The 20,336-nt window shown below is 35.0% G+C and overlaps 1 protein-coding gene and 1 long non-coding RNA gene across 2 annotated transcripts; one reads left to right on the forward strand and one right to left on the reverse strand.

Annotated features, from left to right (window-relative positions):
• Positions 1-267: 267 nt before the first annotated feature.
• On the reverse strand, positions 268-2,244 carry LOC126700286 (uncharacterized). Its single transcript, XR_007647094.1, has 3 exons — positions 2,139-2,244; positions 1,847-1,920; positions 268-455 (listed from the first exon to the last, which is right to left on the reverse strand). It is a non-coding gene; the product is annotated as an uncharacterized LOC126700286 (long non-coding RNA).
• A 476-nt stretch (positions 2,245-2,720) lies between these two features.
• Positions 2,721-16,760, forward strand: LOC126698705 (uncharacterized). The gene is made up of 16 exons (XM_050396094.1): positions 2,721-2,886; positions 2,986-3,088; positions 3,833-3,901; positions 4,077-4,193; positions 4,297-4,370; positions 5,060-5,162; positions 5,713-5,755; positions 6,209-6,271; positions 7,493-7,722; positions 8,932-9,052; positions 9,189-9,292; positions 9,507-9,620; positions 9,708-9,878; positions 9,974-10,117; positions 10,234-10,379; positions 16,186-16,760. Exons 1-16 carry the CDS (start codon positions 2,823-2,825, stop codon positions 16,335-16,337), a joined length of 1,818 nt encoding a protein of 605 aa, XP_050252051.1. The 5' UTR covers positions 2,721-2,822; the 3' UTR covers positions 16,338-16,760.
• The last annotated feature ends 3,576 nt before the right edge of the window (positions 16,761-20,336 follow it).

Genomic DNA, 20,336 nt, shown 5'->3' on the forward strand with positions numbered 1-20,336 from the left:
TTATAATTTAAGATTACTACATTTTTCAATCATAGAAAAACCTAGGGGTGTGATGAAAAAATTATTTCACTTGCAAACACATAATACTCATCACACCCCTAGGTTTTTTTTGTGATTGGAAAATGTAGTAATCTTAAATTATAATAACTATTCTAAATTAACTTTTACCCAAAAAATAGAAGAGCCTCTGAGCACGCGCGTGAGCGCGTGTTCAGAGGCTAGTTTACTATAACTTGACCCAAACTTGACCCAAAAGATACACGTTAATTGTATACAAAAGAAATATAGTTTCTATTACAAAAGAAATTTTTTTACAACAGTTTCTTAGATAACAACCACTTTATGTGAGGTTTAATACATATAATAATTCTTGTAAAGTCTCTCACCCGAACTTATCTAATATTCCATTCCAATGACTCCTCAATGCAATCCAAAAAGTTTGTGCGTACGTGAACCTGAGAGAGATAAAAGAATTAGGAGTAACCAATACTGTGGATAAAAGAAATTTTTTTAGGAGATAAAAGAAATTTACATATCTATCCTCGGAGATTTAATTTGTTAGGAGTAAAATGTGGGAGTGGAATTCAAACGTGTTAAGGGTTTTTTTTTTTTTTTTTGAATTTGAAAAGAAAAAGGGTCGGCCATAGTTTTTTTTTTTTTACAAAACGTAGGATTTTTTTTTTTTTTTATACAACGTGGCTTTTTTTTGTTTTTAGTCACCACCAACATTTCAAAATTAAATTTAAAAAAAAAAAAAAAAAAAAAGTAAAGCAGTTTCTTAGGAGTAAAACATGGGAGAGTGGAATTCAAACAATTTGTTAGGAGTAAAATGTGGGAGTGGGATTCAAACGTGTTAAGGGTTTTTTTTTTTTTTTTTTTTTTGAATTTGAGTGGAAAAAGGGTCGGCCATAGTTTTTTTTTTTTTACAAAACGTAGGATTTTTTTTTTTTTTTTATACAACGTGGCTTTTTTTTGTTTTTAGTCACCACCAACATTTCAAAATTAAATTTAAAAAAAAAAAGAAAAAAAAAAAAGTAAAGCAGTTTCTTAGGAGTAAAACATGGGAGAGTGGAATTCAAACAATTTGTTAGGAGTAAAATGTGGGAGTGGAATTCAAACGTGTTAAGGGTTTTTTTTTTTTTTTTTTTTTTTGAATTTGAAAAGAAAAAGGGTCGGCCATAGTTTTTTTTTTTTACAAAACGTAGGATTTTTTTTTTTTTTTATACAACGTGGCTTTTTTTTGTTTTTAGTCACCACCAACATTTCAAAATTAAATTTAAAAAAAAAAAAAGAATAAAAAAAAAAAGTAAAGCAGTTTCTTAGGAGTAAAACATGGGAGAGTGGAATTCAAACAATTTGTTAGGAGTAAAATGTGGGAGTGGAATTCAAACGTGTTAAGGGTTTTTTTTTTTTTTTTTTTTTTGAATTTGAAAAGAAAAAGGGTCGGCCATAGTTTTTTTTTTTTACAAAACGTAGGATTTTTTTTTTTTTTATACAACGTGGCTTTTTTTGTTTTTAGTCACCACCAACATTTCAAAATTAAATTTAAAAAAAAAAAAGAAAAAAAAAAGAAAGAGTTAACGTGATACATATATATATAAAAAAAAAAAAAAAAAAGTAGAACTCAAATTTAGTGCAAATGCAGTTAGAAATAGATAATTGTGGTTAACCTTTTGATAAAATGAAAAACCTTTTTTTTTTTTTTAAAGAAATAATAAGAGAGTGATGGACATTGTTGACCTTATTTTTTTTTAAAAAAAACTCACTATCTATTCATGAGGTGATCATGGTTATAATTTCTTAAAATGTAAACAAAGGCTATTAAAAGAGGTAAGGGAAGTCATACTGTTTAACTGTTGGAGAATGATTTTGAATACTTCTTTTGTAGCATAAGACAGCCCTGTCTTTGGATCACAATACCTACAACATGAAATGACAATTCATTAAGAAGTACAATGGTGGAGTATATGAAGGAACCATTTATTTCAAAATTACATTTTAAAATAAAGAAGAAGGGGAAAAAAAAAAAAAAAGAGTTAACGTGATACATATAAGAAAAAAAAAAAAAGTAGAACTTAAAGAAAGTAAATCATAAACAAAAGAAAAGAAAACAAAGAGGAACTTGCAAAAGATAGAACCTGAAAATTTGTTGAAGCCTCTGACAGTAAATATCTTTAATATGAAGAAAAAGAGAAGATGATGTAGAGCTAAACTAAATGTCTTTAATTTGAAGAATAATGAGAGAGAGAAAGTGAGATAGAAACTGTAAAGCGTACGTGAGTTTGTGGTTTTAAAGTGTAGGAGATTTAATTTACATATCTATCCTCGGTGGTTGAAAACTTGTACGTGGGTATGATGAGGGTATCGTAGGTATGAAAAATGTGGAATCCAAACAGGGGAAGCCCCTTAAATAGTAGTATAGATATAGATTAGAAATTGTTGATATTTATAATTAATGTTGCGTGGCAGCTTATGTGGAAGTCATGTAGTATAAAAAATAATATTTTATTTTGACTATTAGTCATGTGAGCATTTTTCATCAATTACTTAATAATCGGATCATTTTAACACAATACCAAAAGATTATAGATCAAACTAACACAATTAAAAAGTTAAGGAACAAATTGAGATATGTCGTAAAGAATAGGGACTAACTTTGTAATTTACCGGATAATAAATTGTGAAGTGGTGCCATAAATGCAATAACTAAGAAAAACGGCGTAGTTGCCTCTAAATATCTTGGCTTTCATGTGTTGCTGTGTCCGAGCGTGAGGGTTGTCCAAAACCCAAACCAAAACCAAAAACCTTATTTTTTCCAAAGAATGAGAGAGGTTCCATCTTTGATATCCTTATGCATTCATTCACTCAAGAAAGAACTCATCCACGGTATTAATTTATTTCTTTTACTTTTATTAATTCATTATCATGCTTTAATATCATTTTTTTTAGTTTGATTTTGTTGTCTATGTTGTTTCAAACTTTCAGGAGATGATCTTGTACCGGTTGTCTTCGAGCTTCCACACGAGTTATCTGATACCTTAGTTTTAAGTTTGCCCCCGTTGGCCTTGCAAAACGTGCAAACACAAACGTATGTTCACTCGATTCTCCTACTTTCTCACCAACACTTTTTATTTTATTTTTTTTATTTTATCAATATGTTTTGTTCACTGTTGTTGGATTTGGATTTTTATTTCTGGGTTTCTCTTTTGAACAATCAAAGAATAGAATTTATCAGAAACGAGAGAAGAAAAATTTTTTTTTTCCTTGCACTTGAATTCAGTGTTATTCTTTTTTCTTACTGTAGGATTTGGGATTTTTTGTGAACATTAAAGAAAGGCTAAAATGAGTGTGACTCATGATCAAAAGCAATGGTGGGTGTGTGTAGTTATAAAGTGTAATGATTATTACATTTAATAAAAAATTGAAAAAGGTCATACCCAATGCATGAAGCTTTGTGCTTTCTTAGAGAGGTAATTGGTAGGCAACCTTATCCCCAAATTTTTTTTTTTTTTTTGAGAGGCTAATTTGTGAACTCAAACTCACACTTTGTCGCTTTTGGTAAAAGACACTTGGCATCACACAGAGGCCCGGCCTCTACAACTATGAAAATTTAATGGTTGTAATTATATGGGGCTAGTTGCGCTTCTGTTTAGAACCATTTTCGGGTGGGATCAAATCCGAGGTCCTAGGGACAATACTCATGAGAGTGTATGAGACCTCAGGAGTAGGATACCGGGCACCTTTGTTGATGTAGTTAATTCACATCTCTTCTACCATAACTAATTACTTTCTTTTTACTCTGTAATTGTTATCCAATTTCTTGTTTGAACAGGCCGTTTGAGGACCGTAATTACCAGGAGTTTACTGATGATTGCTTTAGAAATGGAAGAAAACGTGGAAGGTTTGGAACAATTAAGTGTTTTATTTATTTATTTTTATAAGAACAATTGAGTGTTTTATTTTCTTTAATGACATACTCATTCATACATTCTGTGGAGTTTTTACTCAATTTAGGGATGATATGTAGAACAGTACAAATGCCCTCTGATTGGAACTTTTTATTTTTTATTTCACAGGCATTGGAAATTTAACACAGCATGGAGGGCATTATGCAAATTGCGTTGGCGTGACCTTGTTGAACAGATCGAACCAGTTGATTGGCAGCAGAAGTATTGGGAAATGCATTTGCAAAAGTAGGCCCATTTGTGGACACAAACTTTTAAATTCGTATTGTTACGTATTCATGGTTTCATCTTATGATTTAGACCTTTTGTTATGTTGAACAAACTTGAACAGTTGCCTAGATGAGGCAACAGAGATAGCTTTGCTTCCATCTTTTAATGGATGTATTGGTGACATACGAATTCCAGGTACTAATTATGATGCTTTCATTATCTTTCAGCAGTTTTTGAACATTCTGAGTGAAAATGGCTTCCAGCTTAAATTATAAAGTTTTTCGAGCCTTGTTATAGAAAATTGGGTTTAATTTTCCACCATAGCTGGATGACATCATCACTTGCTTCCTTTCATGTACATACAGAAATGCATCTGTGATATTTCTTAGTGTAGATCATGATTATGAAACTAATTTTATCACTTTGGACGCATTTCATTGCACTTGTAAAGTAATCCAAGATTCTTTTGTGTGTTAGAAGTATATTCAAGTGAATTTGATGAAATAAATAAACAAGGTGATGTAGCTGTTCTTTCAGGACTAAATTTTATTTATTTAATATTTCATGGATGCCCTCTTGTGGAGCTCTATGGACAGGGAATTGATGATTAAGAACTCCCCCCTGATTCCATTGTAGAATTGAGCTTTTGAATCTCATTAGTAAGTTTCAAAAACTGCACTTTGTGGGTACACATACATCACAACATTTTCTTTTTCATTGTCTCCTTTTGTGACTGTTATAAAGATTCTACATAGAAAAAAAAAAAGAAGCAAAACAAGAGCTTTCTACTTCAACATAAATTTTTTTGGGGGGTTCGTTTTTGTTTTTATTGATACCTTGCTAAGTTCGTAAATATTTGTTTCCTCATTTTTTGTTCTGTGCAGATGCTATATTAAAATATATTGGGGTTGATGGACAAGAGAATAATTTAACTTCTGATTATTTGAAGTTATCTTATCATTGCCAAGCTTTTGGTTGCTATGCTAGGTAACGCATTATGCTAGTTTTTACATTCTGAGAGCTTATGCCAATGGTCTATAATGATTGGCTGGATTCTAGTTACAATATAACAGAAGTACTTCAGCTATCTATTCCTATGCATTTTTAGGCTTCTTTTGCCTGTATTTATTCTTACTGTACTAATAAATTTACTTATGATTTATTTTACACTTTGCATCATCTAGGTTTCTTGCAAATGTGCTAAAATGAAGTCTCTAAAGTTTTTATATCATCAATGTTTTTTTAAGCCTAAGTCTTTAATTCTTAGATCATGGTATAAATGGATGCTTGGTTTTGGCTGCATCCATGTTTCTTCTCCTTTAGATTTTATAGATTGGCTAAATATTGCTTCTAAACTTTTTGGGGAGCCTTTTTCTATTCATCCAAGTGTACATGTGGTCTCTCCTCCTTTTAATAAATTTTTTTAATTTTTAGTACTTAGAAAAATTAAAATAAACATCTGTTATTCTTTCTTTGTTGATTTTTTGAGTTATAAGGATTGTTTAGGTTGTTACATGATTTTTGTTTATTTGTGCAGATATCTGAGACTGCAACATATACTTTGCACTGCAGAAACTTGTGTATGTTATTCATTTCATAGTAGTAGATGTCAGTTACTTGATGAGTTGGCCTTTAGTATCTAAATATGTTTTTGTGCCCTGTTTCATTTGGTTTTGGATTATATGCATGTTTTGGATCCCTTCTTTCATTAATGAAAACAATAATAACAGATTGGGTTCTATTTTGCTTCTCTTAAAACTGCATTCACTTTTCCATTAAAAAAAAAAAGCCTGCACTCACCTTATTTAAAAATTTAAAAAATAAATTTTTACTAACACATTTTTTTCTGCATGGAGGGGCTATGAACTGTCTTACAGACTAGGTTATAAGGTATATTGCTGGTGGCATAAGAATTGGATCTAATTGACTCTGAGAGTGCGTGCACATGTGCATCCATGCACATCTGCTAGTGCTAACATAATAGCTTGACATATGTTGTCACTTTTTCTGCCTCTAATATTATTCTTTTGCAGCATTTATTGAGAACTGGCAAGTTAAAGAGCTTGGTGCTAAGGTGGATCAGATCCAAAGAGCATGTATGTTCAATTGTTTTTCCAAGTATTCTTAAGTTTATAAGACACTTGTGCTCCTTTGATTTGTGAGACGAATAACTTCATTGGTAAAGAGATGAAACTATTTACATGCATAAGAAAGGAACAATTGAAGCAAACACAACAGAGAAATAGAATAAGTTATTAACAGCCAATGTGCTTTCGCTCAACTGGCACCTCCTCGGCTCTCAAATGCAAGGTGGAGAGTGAGGTTGTGAGTTCAAAACCAACTGGGTGCATGCATAACTTACCAATAAAAAAATTGTTAGCAACTTTTTTCCTTAATTAGTATTTTCTTTCTATCTTGATTAGACTTCCTAGGTCACCAAATATTTTTCTAAGCAACATTGAGTCATGCATGTTCCTAGGCAACTGATTAGGGATAAGGTAGTTTTTTCATTTCAAGTCTCTGGCTAATTTCTTCTCTCTTTTGTCTTCCCTCTCCCTACTCCCCCACCCCCACCAAAATAAAAATCTCACCTATTTGATTGCCTCATCTTATAACAAGGATTCATCACTTTCAACAAGCATTTTCCAGGAAAATGCATGCATAATTCTATCCATTTCCCTGTTAGTTTGGAAAACTGACTAAAAGTGTCAAGAAAATGACTGTTTCCATAACATGGACTGTACATATCATCCCATACTTGGAGATCACAAGAAAAATAAAAGACAGGGAGTTTTAGTGTTTCAGTGTCATGTAAACTTAGAAGACTGATTGATAGTCCTATAGGATACCACTTCAAGGAAAAATCATATCAGTTTTCACTGAAAAATATGAGTGTACAAATAATTTACTTAGGACAGAGCATTGTCAAAGAAAATATGAATGGAATCTACAAGAAAATCTAATCATCAATAAAAATTTTGAAGGGAGTAGTCTAAGTTAAACTGCATATGAGATTCTTTGTGGACCTGAAGATAACAATTTGCCCCTTTTCCATTATTCTATTGGGGGGACTGATGAAATATTGACTAAGTTGGCAACTCCTTAACAAAATACATTCAGTATGCACCATGGAATGAAAGTAGAAATTTTTTATCTTTATATGGTGTGATTCTGCTGAAGCACCTTCTAGGAAAATGTTTTGGAATTTGTTACCAGTGCTAGATTCATTAAAAAATATTTTGGTTTACATGAATACTAAATGCTTCCTTCCAATTGCTAATTGCTAATACAATAATTTTCCATGCACCTTTTTTCAGATTGATGGGTTATGCAAACTTCTGAACCAGAACAGTGAAACATTAACATCACTTGAATTCATTCACTGCAAGCTTTCCCCAAATTTTATCAATGCAATTTGTGGTTCTTTACTCATACAGAGTATGCAAACCCATGGGATACAGGACTTCTCCATCAATACATCTAGCTTTCTTGAACACAACCTTTTTTCATTACCCGTTGGACTTTCATCATTTTTATCATCAGGAAGGTACATCCATTCTATTAATGGTTCACTTTTATCAACTTGTATGTATATGTTATCTGTGATTGACTGGGTTGCTTAACATGCTTATGAACTCACAAACCCGTAGATTGTAACTACAAAAACTGCTGTCTGCTGTATTCTAATTATGTTTCCTTCTTATTACAATGTGGTGCTCCAAGGGGTATATGGGGTTGACATCTTATAGAAGCAATTTGTCCTTTTCCCATGGCCAACCATGAGTAGTGGAAATCCTTTTGACTGCCACTTGCTTTATTTTGTTAACTTGTCCTTCCTTCTTCTTCTTCTTCTTCTTCTTCTTCTTTTTTTTAAAAAAAAAACTATTTTTTTTTTCAATTACAATACATTGTTCCTCTGTATTTTGTGGTGTACTTATGTTGGCATAGCAGTTCGCACTCTCTTATTTTAGACCAATAATGTTGAAGATTTAGAGTTTGATCTGCTTGTAAGGAAATCCCATCTCTTAAGATTTGCAAACTTTTCGAAGAAGTTGCAATCAAGTGATCTATGATACCAGAAAACCCTAGCTCAAATCAAATGGTACTTAATGAAATAGGTGTTTGAAAATGGGATAAAATCAATGTGGCAGACAGTATCAGGCAGAGAAGTCAGTTCTAGGTGAGACTCCATATCTCAGATTAGATAACAGCGACAATCTTTATCCACTTCTGAGTTGGGTGCAATAGAAAGCATACAATCAATTTTCCAGTACCCTTGTGAGTTGATGGAGTTTCAATGCCTGGACTTTTGTAGTGATACTTACTGGGCTTTCTTCTTGGATTTTCAGAGCTTGGGATCCAATCTCATTAGGCAAACTTTGTCAAGGCCTAGTTATCTTTAATGCATCACCCATTTCATTCTTGCACAGCTATATGTTTATTGCTTTCAATTTCTCTTTTTTTTTTAAAAAAAAAGAGAGATCTAGTTTGACCAATATTGCAAAATCATATTATACCTGCATGGAAGAATGCAAATATTAATTACTTACCTAAACATTTAATCTCATTTAAGATGAAGTCTGAGACTCTGAAGTATATAAGCATATAATACTATTACAAAACTTAAATGTTTAATTATCTGCCACTTAAAGAAGAATTCAGATGAAGCTTTAAGCTTTTTTAACTGTATGTGTACTTAAGGACTCCAACATATCCAATGGTATATGCCCTGAAGTCCCTGTTATTTTGCTATCAGGTCCTTGCGTTCATTAAAATTCTGTGACAACCAGCTGGGTCGAAATTTTGCAAAAATGGTCTTTAATACCATTCTTGATGTTTCATCTAGCATATCCATCCTTGATCTTTCAGAAAACAATGTGAGTCATGCATTCTTTTTTAGATAATTTATATACTGTGTATTTGATTAGCCAAAGAAAAGGAGAAGAAAAATATATATGTATACTTTGTATCTTTTACTTCAAACCAACATAAAGCTTCATAAACACTTTGCAGATATCTGGATGGCTTTCTGATTTTAACAAAAGATCCTCTGGTGGACCCTTATCATCCCTAGGAATTGGCAAGTCCTTGCAATCTTTACGTGTTCTCAACCTGAGGTACCACACTAGCAAAGTTATGTCTTATATGCAAAATTATTATTCCCTAGGATCAATTCATGGCAGTTGTGGTATCTTGGAAATTGTAAATTGTACCCCTGGGTTTGTGCCTAGTCTCTTAGAGGATATGAACTACCACAAATCAATGCTGATAATGTTGTAGTGAGTTCCAAATAGTCTTTCATGCAAAAAGAGCTTACTAATCTGATTTTAGGGGTAACAATCTACACAAAGATGATGCTGAAAGTCTAAGATATGCATTAATTCATATGCCTAACTTGGAGGTCCTGGATATAAGTGACAATTCCATTAAGGATGAAGGAATCAGGTGAGTTGAATTTCCATTCTCCATATGTGTTTTTTGATGCAGTAGCGAATAGGCATTTGTTTTCACACACTATCTTTGAACTTGCAGGAGTTTAATCCCCTATTTTGTTGAAGCAACTGAAAGATGCTCCTCCTTGGCTGATTTGAATTTGGAGACTTGTGAGCTTTCTTGCAATGGAGTAACCCAACTTCTAAATACCCTCTCAACCTTTAAAGGACCACTAAAGTCCCTATCTCTTGCTGATAATTGCCTTGGCAGGTTTGTTTGGTTGACACTGGCATAGACATTACACTTCACCTCATCTTTTTTTTTTTTTTTTCAAATATGTTGAGATTATTTGTACTGTCTTCCAGCCAGGTAGCTGTAGCTTTGGGAAAATTTTTGCAGACATCCATCGAAGTACTGAATATTGGAGGTATTGGACTGGGTTCAACTGGTTTTCAGGAGCTACAAGAAGGCATGACAAAGGAGTTGAAGCTAGTCAAGATTAACATAAGGTTCGAATTGATGCTTATATATGTTCTTTGTAATTTTTTGTGGTTGCTATGGTAACTAATATTTTTTACTTATCAAAAAAAATATGGTAACTAATATTTTAATGAATTTCATACAGCAAAAACCGTGGTGGGATTGAAACTGCCAAGTTTTTTTCAAAACTTATGTCATTTGCTCCCAAACTTGGTGAAGTTAATGCAGCATATAATTTTATGCCTGTAGAATCCTTAAGTATCATCTGTGCGGCACTGAAAGTTGCAAAAGGTAATTATTTGAAACTCTTAGTAATTTTTGAATGGATAGCTTTTTTATTATTGTAAATTTTCAAATATATATTTGAATATTCACTAAATTATAAGTGCAGCTGGTTTCCTTCTTTTTGTACTGACATTACTAGAGAATTCTAGAATACACCTTCCTCCCTTCCTTTGTGTTTTCCTCCACAGTTTGGGGTTTTTCCATTCCCTTATCTCCCTCCTCCAACCCTGACTACCCCGTCCCCACCATCTCAGGGGCCTAACCTCAGCATTTTGCCTAACCCTGTACCTGCACCTGTAGCCTCACCCGTTATTCCCTCCTTAAAAACTTCACAAAATACCCCTCCTATAACTGGGAGACCAACGCTGGTATTTAAATTTAAGTTGACAACTGCTAACGTGGCCTTGAGAATTTACAAGCATGAGAATGGGCGTCGAGTGGTGAAGTATTTGGGTGACAGGGGTATTAACAGGCCCAAGGTTACTTGTGATGGGCCTGGTACTTTAAAGCATATTGGTTTGGTAGGCTTGTTAAAGCCCAACCTGTTGCTACAACTGACCCGTTAAGAGTAGGTAATACTGCCAAGCCCAACACGACACTTTTAAACTCAAGTGCTCATAGTGTATATGGGTTGTGGGTGAAAGCTCGAGCAGTGGTGGTACGCGATCTTTGGAAGGTATTGAGGCACCGGCGATAGTTGTGCCGGAACATGTTACCCGTACAAAGGATCATTTTCCTTTGTTAAGGTGGGGGAGGCTCACCCCGTCGACATGGGTAGAGCGACGGTGGCTCACAGTTCTGGGTGTATCGGCGAGGCGGTGATCAAGGGGGGTATGGGTGCCACTATTTTGACTCCGATGTCTGCTGTCTTGAGCTCAGGGGCGACGGTGGTGCCGACGGGGTCGGGGCTAGAAGATTCTACTCATCAATAGAACTCATTACTTGATCAAAATCAATTTGCTCCTCTCTCGGCCATGGGTAATGAAATGGGCTTTTGTTTTGGGGTGAGCGATGACCTTACGGAAATTTCGAGTGTGGAAGGAGATCAATGGTGCGCTCCTCTAGAAGGGTGTGTGCTGTTGAGTAACTTGGATGGTGTTGAGTTTTTAAAGGGTGATTCTGAGTTTCCTCTTCTACAGTGGAAACACAGTGAACCTAACACTCACGGGGAGACAGGGAGTGCCTTGTTGGAGTGTTCCCCACTGTCTAGGTGGGATCCTTTTGAACAGAGGGAATTGGAGGTGACACAGGCAGTGGAGGAGGGAGAGTTTCTGGGGCTTGAGGGGAAGAACTCGAAATGGGTGGTGAACTTAATGAAAAGTTTCTATAAAATTGTGGGTTTTCCCATTGTAAAACATGAAGACCAATGTCTGGCTTTGTTTCGTCTTCTAGAACAGGACTACATTGATGTGGTTAACGTTGGGAAGTCTAAAGGGATAGGAAACACTAGGCAGAAAGGGCTCAGGGAGCTCAAAGGATTGATTTCTTCAATTAATTATGATGGGGTACATTCTAAAGGGAGGGACAGAGTTTCTTCAGTTGGTACAGAGGTGTTGACTAGTTTTAAATGAGTTTAAGGTTTTTATTTTGGAATGTTAGGGAATTAAACAATCCTCAAAAGTGAGAGGTATGTAAGAATCTTCTCAAGGAGTGGAAGTGTGATATTGTTTGCTTTCAAGAAACTAAGTTGTCTTCTTTAAACTCTTCTATTGTTCGTAGTCTTTGGGGTAGTCCGTTCATTGACCGGGTTGCTTTGGATGCAGTTAACACTGCAAGAGGGGTCTTACTAGTCTGGGATAAGAGAGTCTATGAAAAGATTGACAGTTCTACAGGTCAGTTTTCTGTTAATGTTTTACTAAAGGGGGTTGTGGACGATTTTGTATGGGCATGTTCAAGAGTGTATGGTCCTAATGATGGTAGCCAATGGGGTGTGTTGTGGGAGGAGCTCACAAGGATACACTCTAGGTGGAACACGGCCTGGTGTGTTTTTGGGGATTTTAATATCATTCGTTATCTGAGTGAGAGATTTGGTTGTGATGCTTTCAGTCTGGCTATGTTTGCGTTTTCAAATTTCATTGAGGCTAATTACCTTGTGGATTTACCACTTGAAGGGGCTTCGTTCACCTGGTTTAGAGATTCGAGGACAGATTGTATGTCAAGTATTGACAGGACCTTAGCAACGATGGATTGGGTAGATCATTTTGGGAATGTGTCTCAAAGACTACTCCCCCGAGTAGTCTCTAATCATTGCCCACTTTTGGTGGTTGCTCGTTGTGTCAAGAAAGGTTGAAGTGCCTTTAAGTTTGAGAATATGTGGTTGAAAAAAGAGGGATTTGTGGAGAGAGTTTGGCAATGGTGGAATGGGTATTGTTTTTTGGGTTCTCCGAGTTTTATTCTGGCTCGTAAATTAAAAGCTTTTAAAGATGACTTGAAAAAGTGGAATAAGGAGGTTTTTGTGGACTTGGCCTTTAGGAAGAAATGCCTTTTATCTGAGTTGTTGGAGTTGGATGCAAGGGAGGACTTGTTAGGTCTTTCGCTAGAAGAACAATCGCATTGTGGTCAGATTAAAGGAGACATTGCACTTTTAGCCTCTTTGGAGGAGACTTCTTGGAGACAAAAGTCCTGGATATTGTTTGTGAAGAAGGGTGACAACAATATTCGCTTTTTTCATTGGGTAGTAAACTCGTATAGAAGAACTAATCATATTCGAGGTATAGACGTAGATGGGGTCCTTTATGAGGATGAGGAAGAGGTGCGGTCTAAGGTGGTTTAGTTTTACCAGGGCTTGTACACAGAGTCAAATTCTTGGCGTCCTTCTATGGATGGTTTGGAGTTTGCTCGTATTGAGGAGGATGAGCGGCTTGTTCTTGAGAGGGATTTTTCTAAGGAGGAGGTGGTACAGGTCCTCCAAGAGATGGAGGGTGATAAAGCCCCAGGTCCTGATGGCTTCACTATGGCCTTTTTTCAAAAGTGCTGGAGTGTAGTGGAAAAGGATGTTATGGCCTTCTTTGATTATTTTCATAGAAGCTTAGAGATTTTAGGCCTATCAATTTAGTGAGCAATGTGTATAAGTTGCTATCTAAAGTGTTGGCTAATAGATTGAGGACAGTGTTGGATAAACTCATTTCAGAGTCTCAAAATTCTTTTGTTGGTGGTAGAGAGATTTTAGACTCGGTGCTTATAGCTAATGAATGCCTAGACAGTAGATTGAAATGTCAAATTCCAGGGGTGGTGTGTAAGTTGGACATTGAGAAAGCCTATGATCATGTAAGTTGGGATACTTTGTTCTATTTGCTAGAGAGGATGGGCTTTGGGGGTCGATGGAGAAGTTCGGTAAAGGCTTGTGTAGCCACTGTTTGTTTCTCAGTCTTGGTTAATGGTTCTCCTGCTAGTTTTTTTTTATAGTTCTAGAGGCCTTAGACAAGGTGATCCATTATCTCCCCTCTTTTTTCTTTTGATCATGGAGGTTTTAAGCTGGATTTTGAAGAAAACTGAGGACGGTGGCCTTATTCAGGGTTTTCATGTGGGACCTATTAGCCCTACTAGCATTCGTATTTCTCATCTTTTATTTGCTGATGACATCATTCTTTTTTGTGATGCTTCTAGGGAGCAGTTGCTACCCATTAGGTGGGTTTTGTCTTGTTTTCAAGCTTTTACTTGTTTGAAGGTGAATGTAGGGAAAAGTGAAATTGTCCCTATTGGGGAGGTGAGCAACATTCACAATTTGGCTAACATTCTTCATTGTAAGGTGGGCAGTTTGCCCATGATCTATTTGGGAATGCCATTGGGTACTTCGTATAAGACAGCCTCTATTTGGAATCCAATTCTAAAGAGGATGGAGAAGAAGTTGGCAGGCTGGAAGTGGCTTTATTTGTCAAAGGGTGGTAGACTCACCTTGTTGAAAAGTACATTGTCAAGCCTCCCGACCTATTATCTTTCCCTTTTTACTGTTCCCAAAGTTGTGGCAATGAGATTGGAACATATTCAAAGAAATTTTCTGTGGGGTTCTTCAGCGGAGTGTTTCAAATACCCTTTTGGTGGCTTGGGAAAAAGTTTCTTACCTTGTGAGCTGGGTGGGTTGGGAATTCGTAATTTGGTGTCGTTTAATCAGGCTCTTCTGGGAAAATGGCTTTGGAGATATGGTCATGAAACTACTCATCTATGGCGAAGGGTTATAGCCACGAAATATGGGGAGGGGAAAGGGGGTCGGAGCACTAGAGTTTGTAGAAGGGCTCAGGGTTGTGGTTTATGGAGAAGTATTTGTGAAGGGTGGGAAAGTTTTTCTAGGCATGTGTCTTTTGTGTTGGGGGATGGTTCTCGTATTCTTTTTTGGTATCATAAGTGGACTAGGGATAATTCTCTCAAATCTCTTTATCCTCAGCTATTTGTGTTTTTAGCCAATAAGGAAGCTTTTGTTTCTAAAGTGTTAAGTCCTTTGGCTGGTGATAATGATAGAGTATGGAGTCTAAGATTTTATAGGAAATTTAATGATTGGGAGTTGGCGGCTTCCTATTCCCTTCTTCACTTCATTCAAACTAGAATTCCTAGGGGTGGAGGTAGTGACAATCTTTCTTGGTGTCTTAATAGAAGTGGGAAGTTTGATGTTCGGTCTTTTCATCTTAAGATTCAAAATGCAACTCCTTCTTCTTTCCCTTGGAAGGGCATTTGGAAAACAAAGGTTCCTAAAAGGGTGGCATTCTTTATGTGGACAGCAGCTCATGGTCAGATCCTTACTTTGGATAATCTTATGCTCCGAGGCCGAACTTTGGTAAATCGTTGTTATATGTGTTGCTGTAATGAGGAATCTGTGGATCACCTACTGATTTCTTGTCCGGTTGCTCATTCTCTATGGATGTATATGCTTCGGCTGTTTGGGATTGATTGGGTCGTGTCAGGTTCCGTTATAGACTTATTTTTTTGTTGGTATCAGTGGCTTGGGAAACATAATTATGATATTTGGAATCTGGTTCCTGGTTGTTTAATGTGGAATATTTGAGCAGAACGGAATCAACGTTTTTTTGAGGATATGGCGAAATCATTGGATCAGTTGCTAGATTTATGCAGACGGACCCTCTTTGATTGGTCTCGGTGTTGGGGGCCTCTCGGATTGTTTTTCTATCACTGATTTTCTTTTGTCTCTTAGGATAACTTAATGCCTGTTTGCTGTTCTTTTCCCTCTTTTCTACTTGTTCACTATCATGAATCTTGTATTTTGTTCTTGCTTTTCTCTTTTAATAAAATTTTTTCTTACCTATCAAAATGGAAAAAGAAAAGTAAATCATGCACTTAAGACTAACTGCATTTGGAGTTGCAAAGATGCAAACAATGTTCTATTTACTCTGTTCTTCTTCACGTAGAGATTCAGTACACTATCTGAGGAAAAACCCTCACTCAATCTTACTTTGATTGAGCCAAGAGAGAGTATCATTTGAGTTGCATCTATAATTGCAATCTTGATAGTATTGTTGTACTTGTATCTTTAATCCCATTAAACAACATGCCAGTGTAAAGGAACAGATATCATCTTTTTTCAATTTGATAAAGACTATGCAACTCTAGAAATTTCAAATGCATAAAGCTAAACATATTATTAATTTGGAATGCTATTTAATACATAATTGAACCATTTTTTTCGCTGATTTTGCTTATGCTAAGACTAATATTTTTTTAATCAAACAACAATAATAGGCTACTACATAAAATAAAAAGGGGGGGGGGGGGGGGGGGGGGGGCGGGGGGGTTAGTGTGTCCATAAGAATTCCTCCCATCAGGAACATTTGGAGAGTTTTACTATATTCTGCTTGTGATTTAGGTAATCTTGAGCGTTTGGACTTGACGGGAAATACTTTGGACTATCAGTTGGCTCAAGCTTCAGTGCTTAATGGAATCGAATGTAATGGAAGGCCCATTGTAATTCTTCCAATACGATCAGCCGCAGATGCACCTTATGATGATGATCCCTAGATGTTAATGCTTTCTTCTGTTTTTACTCAACCATTATATATGGGACTGCACGTTGCTGTTTCCTGAGTTTGTGATCAGTGCATTGTAATTATGCCAGCATTTTGAATGTAATTTTTTGTGTAATGCATAAGGCTTTTTCCCTTCATAGTTTGTAATAGGTTGTGGTTGTTCACTGCTCAACAATTCTGGTGTATACATTAATTTGATTTGAGCTGTATTAGATTCATCAGTCTGTTGTAACCATATTTAATTTCTTTGGCTTGCATGACTCATTATATTCATGTCGTAATTTTCTTACACGTCTTGCCAGTTGGAATATATAACTTTTGTAAAGCACAATGATAGTTAAACTTTATAAGATCTTAGGGCCCTCCATCACAAAATATGTGCGGTCGAGATTTTGCTCTTTGATTATGTTTTCAACCCCAAGTGTCCAGCAGGATTTTATTATTTCTGTCTTTCCGCTTGCTGTCTTTTATCTTTGGATGATGGTTCTACTGCCTACTTCCCAAGGGAACACAGAACACTTATGGGTTCAAAATCCTGATTGGCCCATTTTTGTTTTATATTTTTTTGATGAACGAAAAGTGGGTAGAGGGGTGCGACTTGAGTTTGCATCTGGGTTTCTATTTAATCTGAATACTGCTCTGCTGTGTATTATCTAACGTACCAAATCAAGCTCCACAGAGGGAGATGCAAGGATTTATTAAGTGAAAACGAAATATTGCTCTCAAGGCCTAGGCATGGATTCGCTTGTATAGAAGAAAACAGACAACATTATTCGATATAAATCATGCAATGACAGTAGGCCAATGTTTTGGACAGGTGGTTCTAATAATTTGCTTTTTCTACGTATCTAAGATTTTCAGTTCTTTTTCAACTTCAACCCTAGTTTGGATATCCCATTAAAATAGGGAGGTTTTATTATGTCTAGAGACATGGGTCACCCATGTCACTGAAAATGAAACAAAATAGGAATTCAAATGGCTGCCAATAAGATAATAACAATGTTACAAACACAACAAAATTCACAATTTTTTCCAAAACTTTTTAAGGTTGCAGATTGTGATAGTAAAACATCACACATATGAGATTATTTGTATTGTATACCAAGTACAATCTACCAACTCAATAATTGTGAAAAATGTTGGCAAAATTTGTTGGGTCATTTGATTTATGAGATTACCACCGACATTATTTATATTGTATACAAAGTACAATCTGCCAATTTAATAGTTGTGAAAAATATTGGAGAAAATTTGTTGGTTCATTTGATTTATTGATAAGATAGTAACTATTATTCTCAAAGGCGGCTCGTGCATGAAAAAGAATGCCCACACGTGTTGCTGTTGCAAGCTTCTTTTTTGTTTTTTGTTTTTTGTTTTTTTTTTTTTCTTTTGAGAAAAGTGTTGCTGTTACAAGCTTCATGGTCTGTATAGTGCAGACTCTCAAAGTCTCAATAAGTAATGAACCACCCTGTTGTGTGTGTGTGTTTTTTTAGAGAGAGAAGAAGTGTGCGAGTACTTTAATAACTTATGCATCATATGGAGGAAGAGAGTCGTTTCCATCATAGTTATGAGGAAGGAAAAAGGTGATAAAGACATCCCATCTTTAAGAAGTTGGACAGGATGGTGTTGTGATGCAATGTAAAAGCTGACTTGTCCATGAAGAATGGTACTAAAATAAAGGCATCACTATCACAACTTTTTTTTTTTTTTTCCTCTCAATTGGAAGCTCCTCTCATGGGTTTCAATTAGCTCAACTAGTAAAGTTTTTTATAGTTGAATAAGAGATCTGGGGTTCAATCTCCACTTATACCAAAAACCGATTGGTGTTTTGGTTTGATAATAAAAAGCTATCATCAGAAGCGGACATCATAGGTTAAAATTCTCTCTCAAAAAAAAAGAAAAAGAAAAAAGGAAATTAGAAGCCCTCTCTAGGTTATACTGGAGAGACAATGATTTTCCTTTCTTTAAACCCTCTCTCCTCCTAATGTAACGTGACCCATTCAATTTTAGATTCATTGTTCAACAACATTCAATTTTAGGTCTATTAATTGTTCAACGACAATGAGAGGCTTTATCTTTACTAAAATTGATTTAACTAAGCTCATATTTATGAAAACATATTTGCAAATATCGAATTATCAATAGTAAAAAAAATATATTTATAATTGGTATTCTAATCTATGAAAACAATAACACGCAAACCTTAACACTCCGTTTGAGAGGAGGAAAAAGAATGGAATGAAATGAATTGTTTTGGAATATTTATTTCATTCATTTGCTTTCTATTCCTTTGTTTAGAAGTTTAAGTAAGAGATAACAGAATAGGTAGGAAGAAATACTCATTTCTTTCTAGTTTCTCAAAACATCAAATTTCCATCCAAAAATTAGGAAGAATATGAGGGAATGTAATTAAGTTTAATGACATTTTTACTAAAAATTCCTAAAATACTTCTATACATTCAATCATTTATTGAAAAATGAGAAGTGTTACATTCATAACATTTTCATAACAAATTATAGGTGATAAGTTGTTAATGGTTATAATTTGAATCCACAACTAAAATTACTTTTTGCCACTCATAACAACATGTCATTTAAGATTTAATTTATTGTGAAAATGTTATAAAAATGTTGTGAACATAGTATTTCTCTTTAAAAAAAAAAAGTTTTCCTTTTCTTTTCTTTTTTTTTAAGAAAAAACATAATACTCATTCAATTCATTTCTATATTTCTTTAGATTAACTCGTTTCATTCCATTCATTTATAAACTATAAAAAAAAAAAATGAAGTGTAATAGTGTTGGGATTGCTAAGAATTGCCCTTGTGCTTAGATGCGCATGTATTCCCAACAAACCTGATCAGCCAAGCTGTAAAGGTCAAACTATTCACAACAAAATGGCAAAACCCACTTAATTATATCTTATGGTATTAGCAAAAACCTAACATGATTTTATAAAATTAAAAAAAGAGAGAAAGTGGACAACTTTTTTTCCTTGAGCTATGTCCAAAAGTAGTTGTTGAGTTGGCTTTGTCATGAAGTTAGCCTTTTTCCCTCGTCGTGCATTGCCAATCATCTCCCATTGGGAACTTATCCCATCCAAAACCAAATTAACAAACATTTTATTATGAATCTATCATTACTTCAACGACCCGTGAACAAACAATCTGTTATTAATTTCTGGTAGCTAGAGCTTGTTGTCATTGTTCATTTTGGAGACTATGCCTATGCCATCATTTTATTTATGGACCATTGTTTCAATATCCCAAGAAATAGTGGTCCTGCTCCACATCAATCTTCATCCATTACAGTGGCGAATATATCTAAGACCATCTGAAAGGGTAAAAACTATAGCCTTGTATTTTCAGAAAGCAAAAGAAGGCCGGGGGTGTAAGACGAGAGCAGGGCAAGTCATGATGAAGTGCAAGGTAAAGGTATTTTGTCATCCCTAATTAGATGGTTCTACTTTTATTCTTGATTTGATAGAGATTATAGAAAAATGAGACAAACGCAATGAGAGCATTGAGAAAGAATTAACAATTATGTTTAAAATATAGTAATATAAAATATATAAATAAGGTACGTGTAAAAAATTAAATTATATATATACACACACTCAAAGCGGAGTGGGACAACACAAGTCCCGTCCCCATTTCAGAGCAAAGCGAGCTAAAACAAATCGAGCAAAACCAGAAAATTTTGCCATCTCGGCTTCTCAATTCTAAAAAAAAGAAATTGAAAGGAGGGCTGATTGATGTAACATAGATAAATACACGCCAATTTGATGGGCAAAGTATTCCTTCTTGCATAAAATAGAATATATGATAATGTGATATACTGCTTTATTATAAAACGAAAAATTAAGGTAATGCGTGATATTCACACATGACTGAATCTTGGCTTTAACGTGATTTTGGAATAAAGAACAGCAAAGCCTTTTAGAAAAGTATTGGAATACTGACAGAATATTTTAGATGAAATCACTATATTAAT

The sequence above is a fragment of the Quercus robur genome, chromosome 9 (assembly GCF_932294415.1).
Source record: "Quercus robur chromosome 9, dhQueRobu3.1, whole genome shotgun sequence".
NCBI lineage: Eukaryota > Viridiplantae > Streptophyta > Magnoliopsida > Fagales > Fagaceae > Quercus > Quercus robur.

Excerpts from the sequence above, each read along its gene's own strand:
- LOC126698705 (XM_050396094.1), top strand. The coding sequence starts at position 2,823 with ATGAGAGAGGTTCCATCTTTGATATCCTTATGCATTCATTCACTCAAG. Across the intron at positions 7,723-8,931 it reads TCATTTTTATCATCAGGAAG|GTCCTTGCGTTCATTAAAAT; the intron begins GTACATCCATTC and ends TTTTGCTATCAG. Across the intron at positions 10,118-10,233 it reads CTAGTCAAGATTAACATAAG|CAAAAACCGTGGTGGGATTG; the intron begins GTTCGAATTGAT and ends AATTTCATACAG.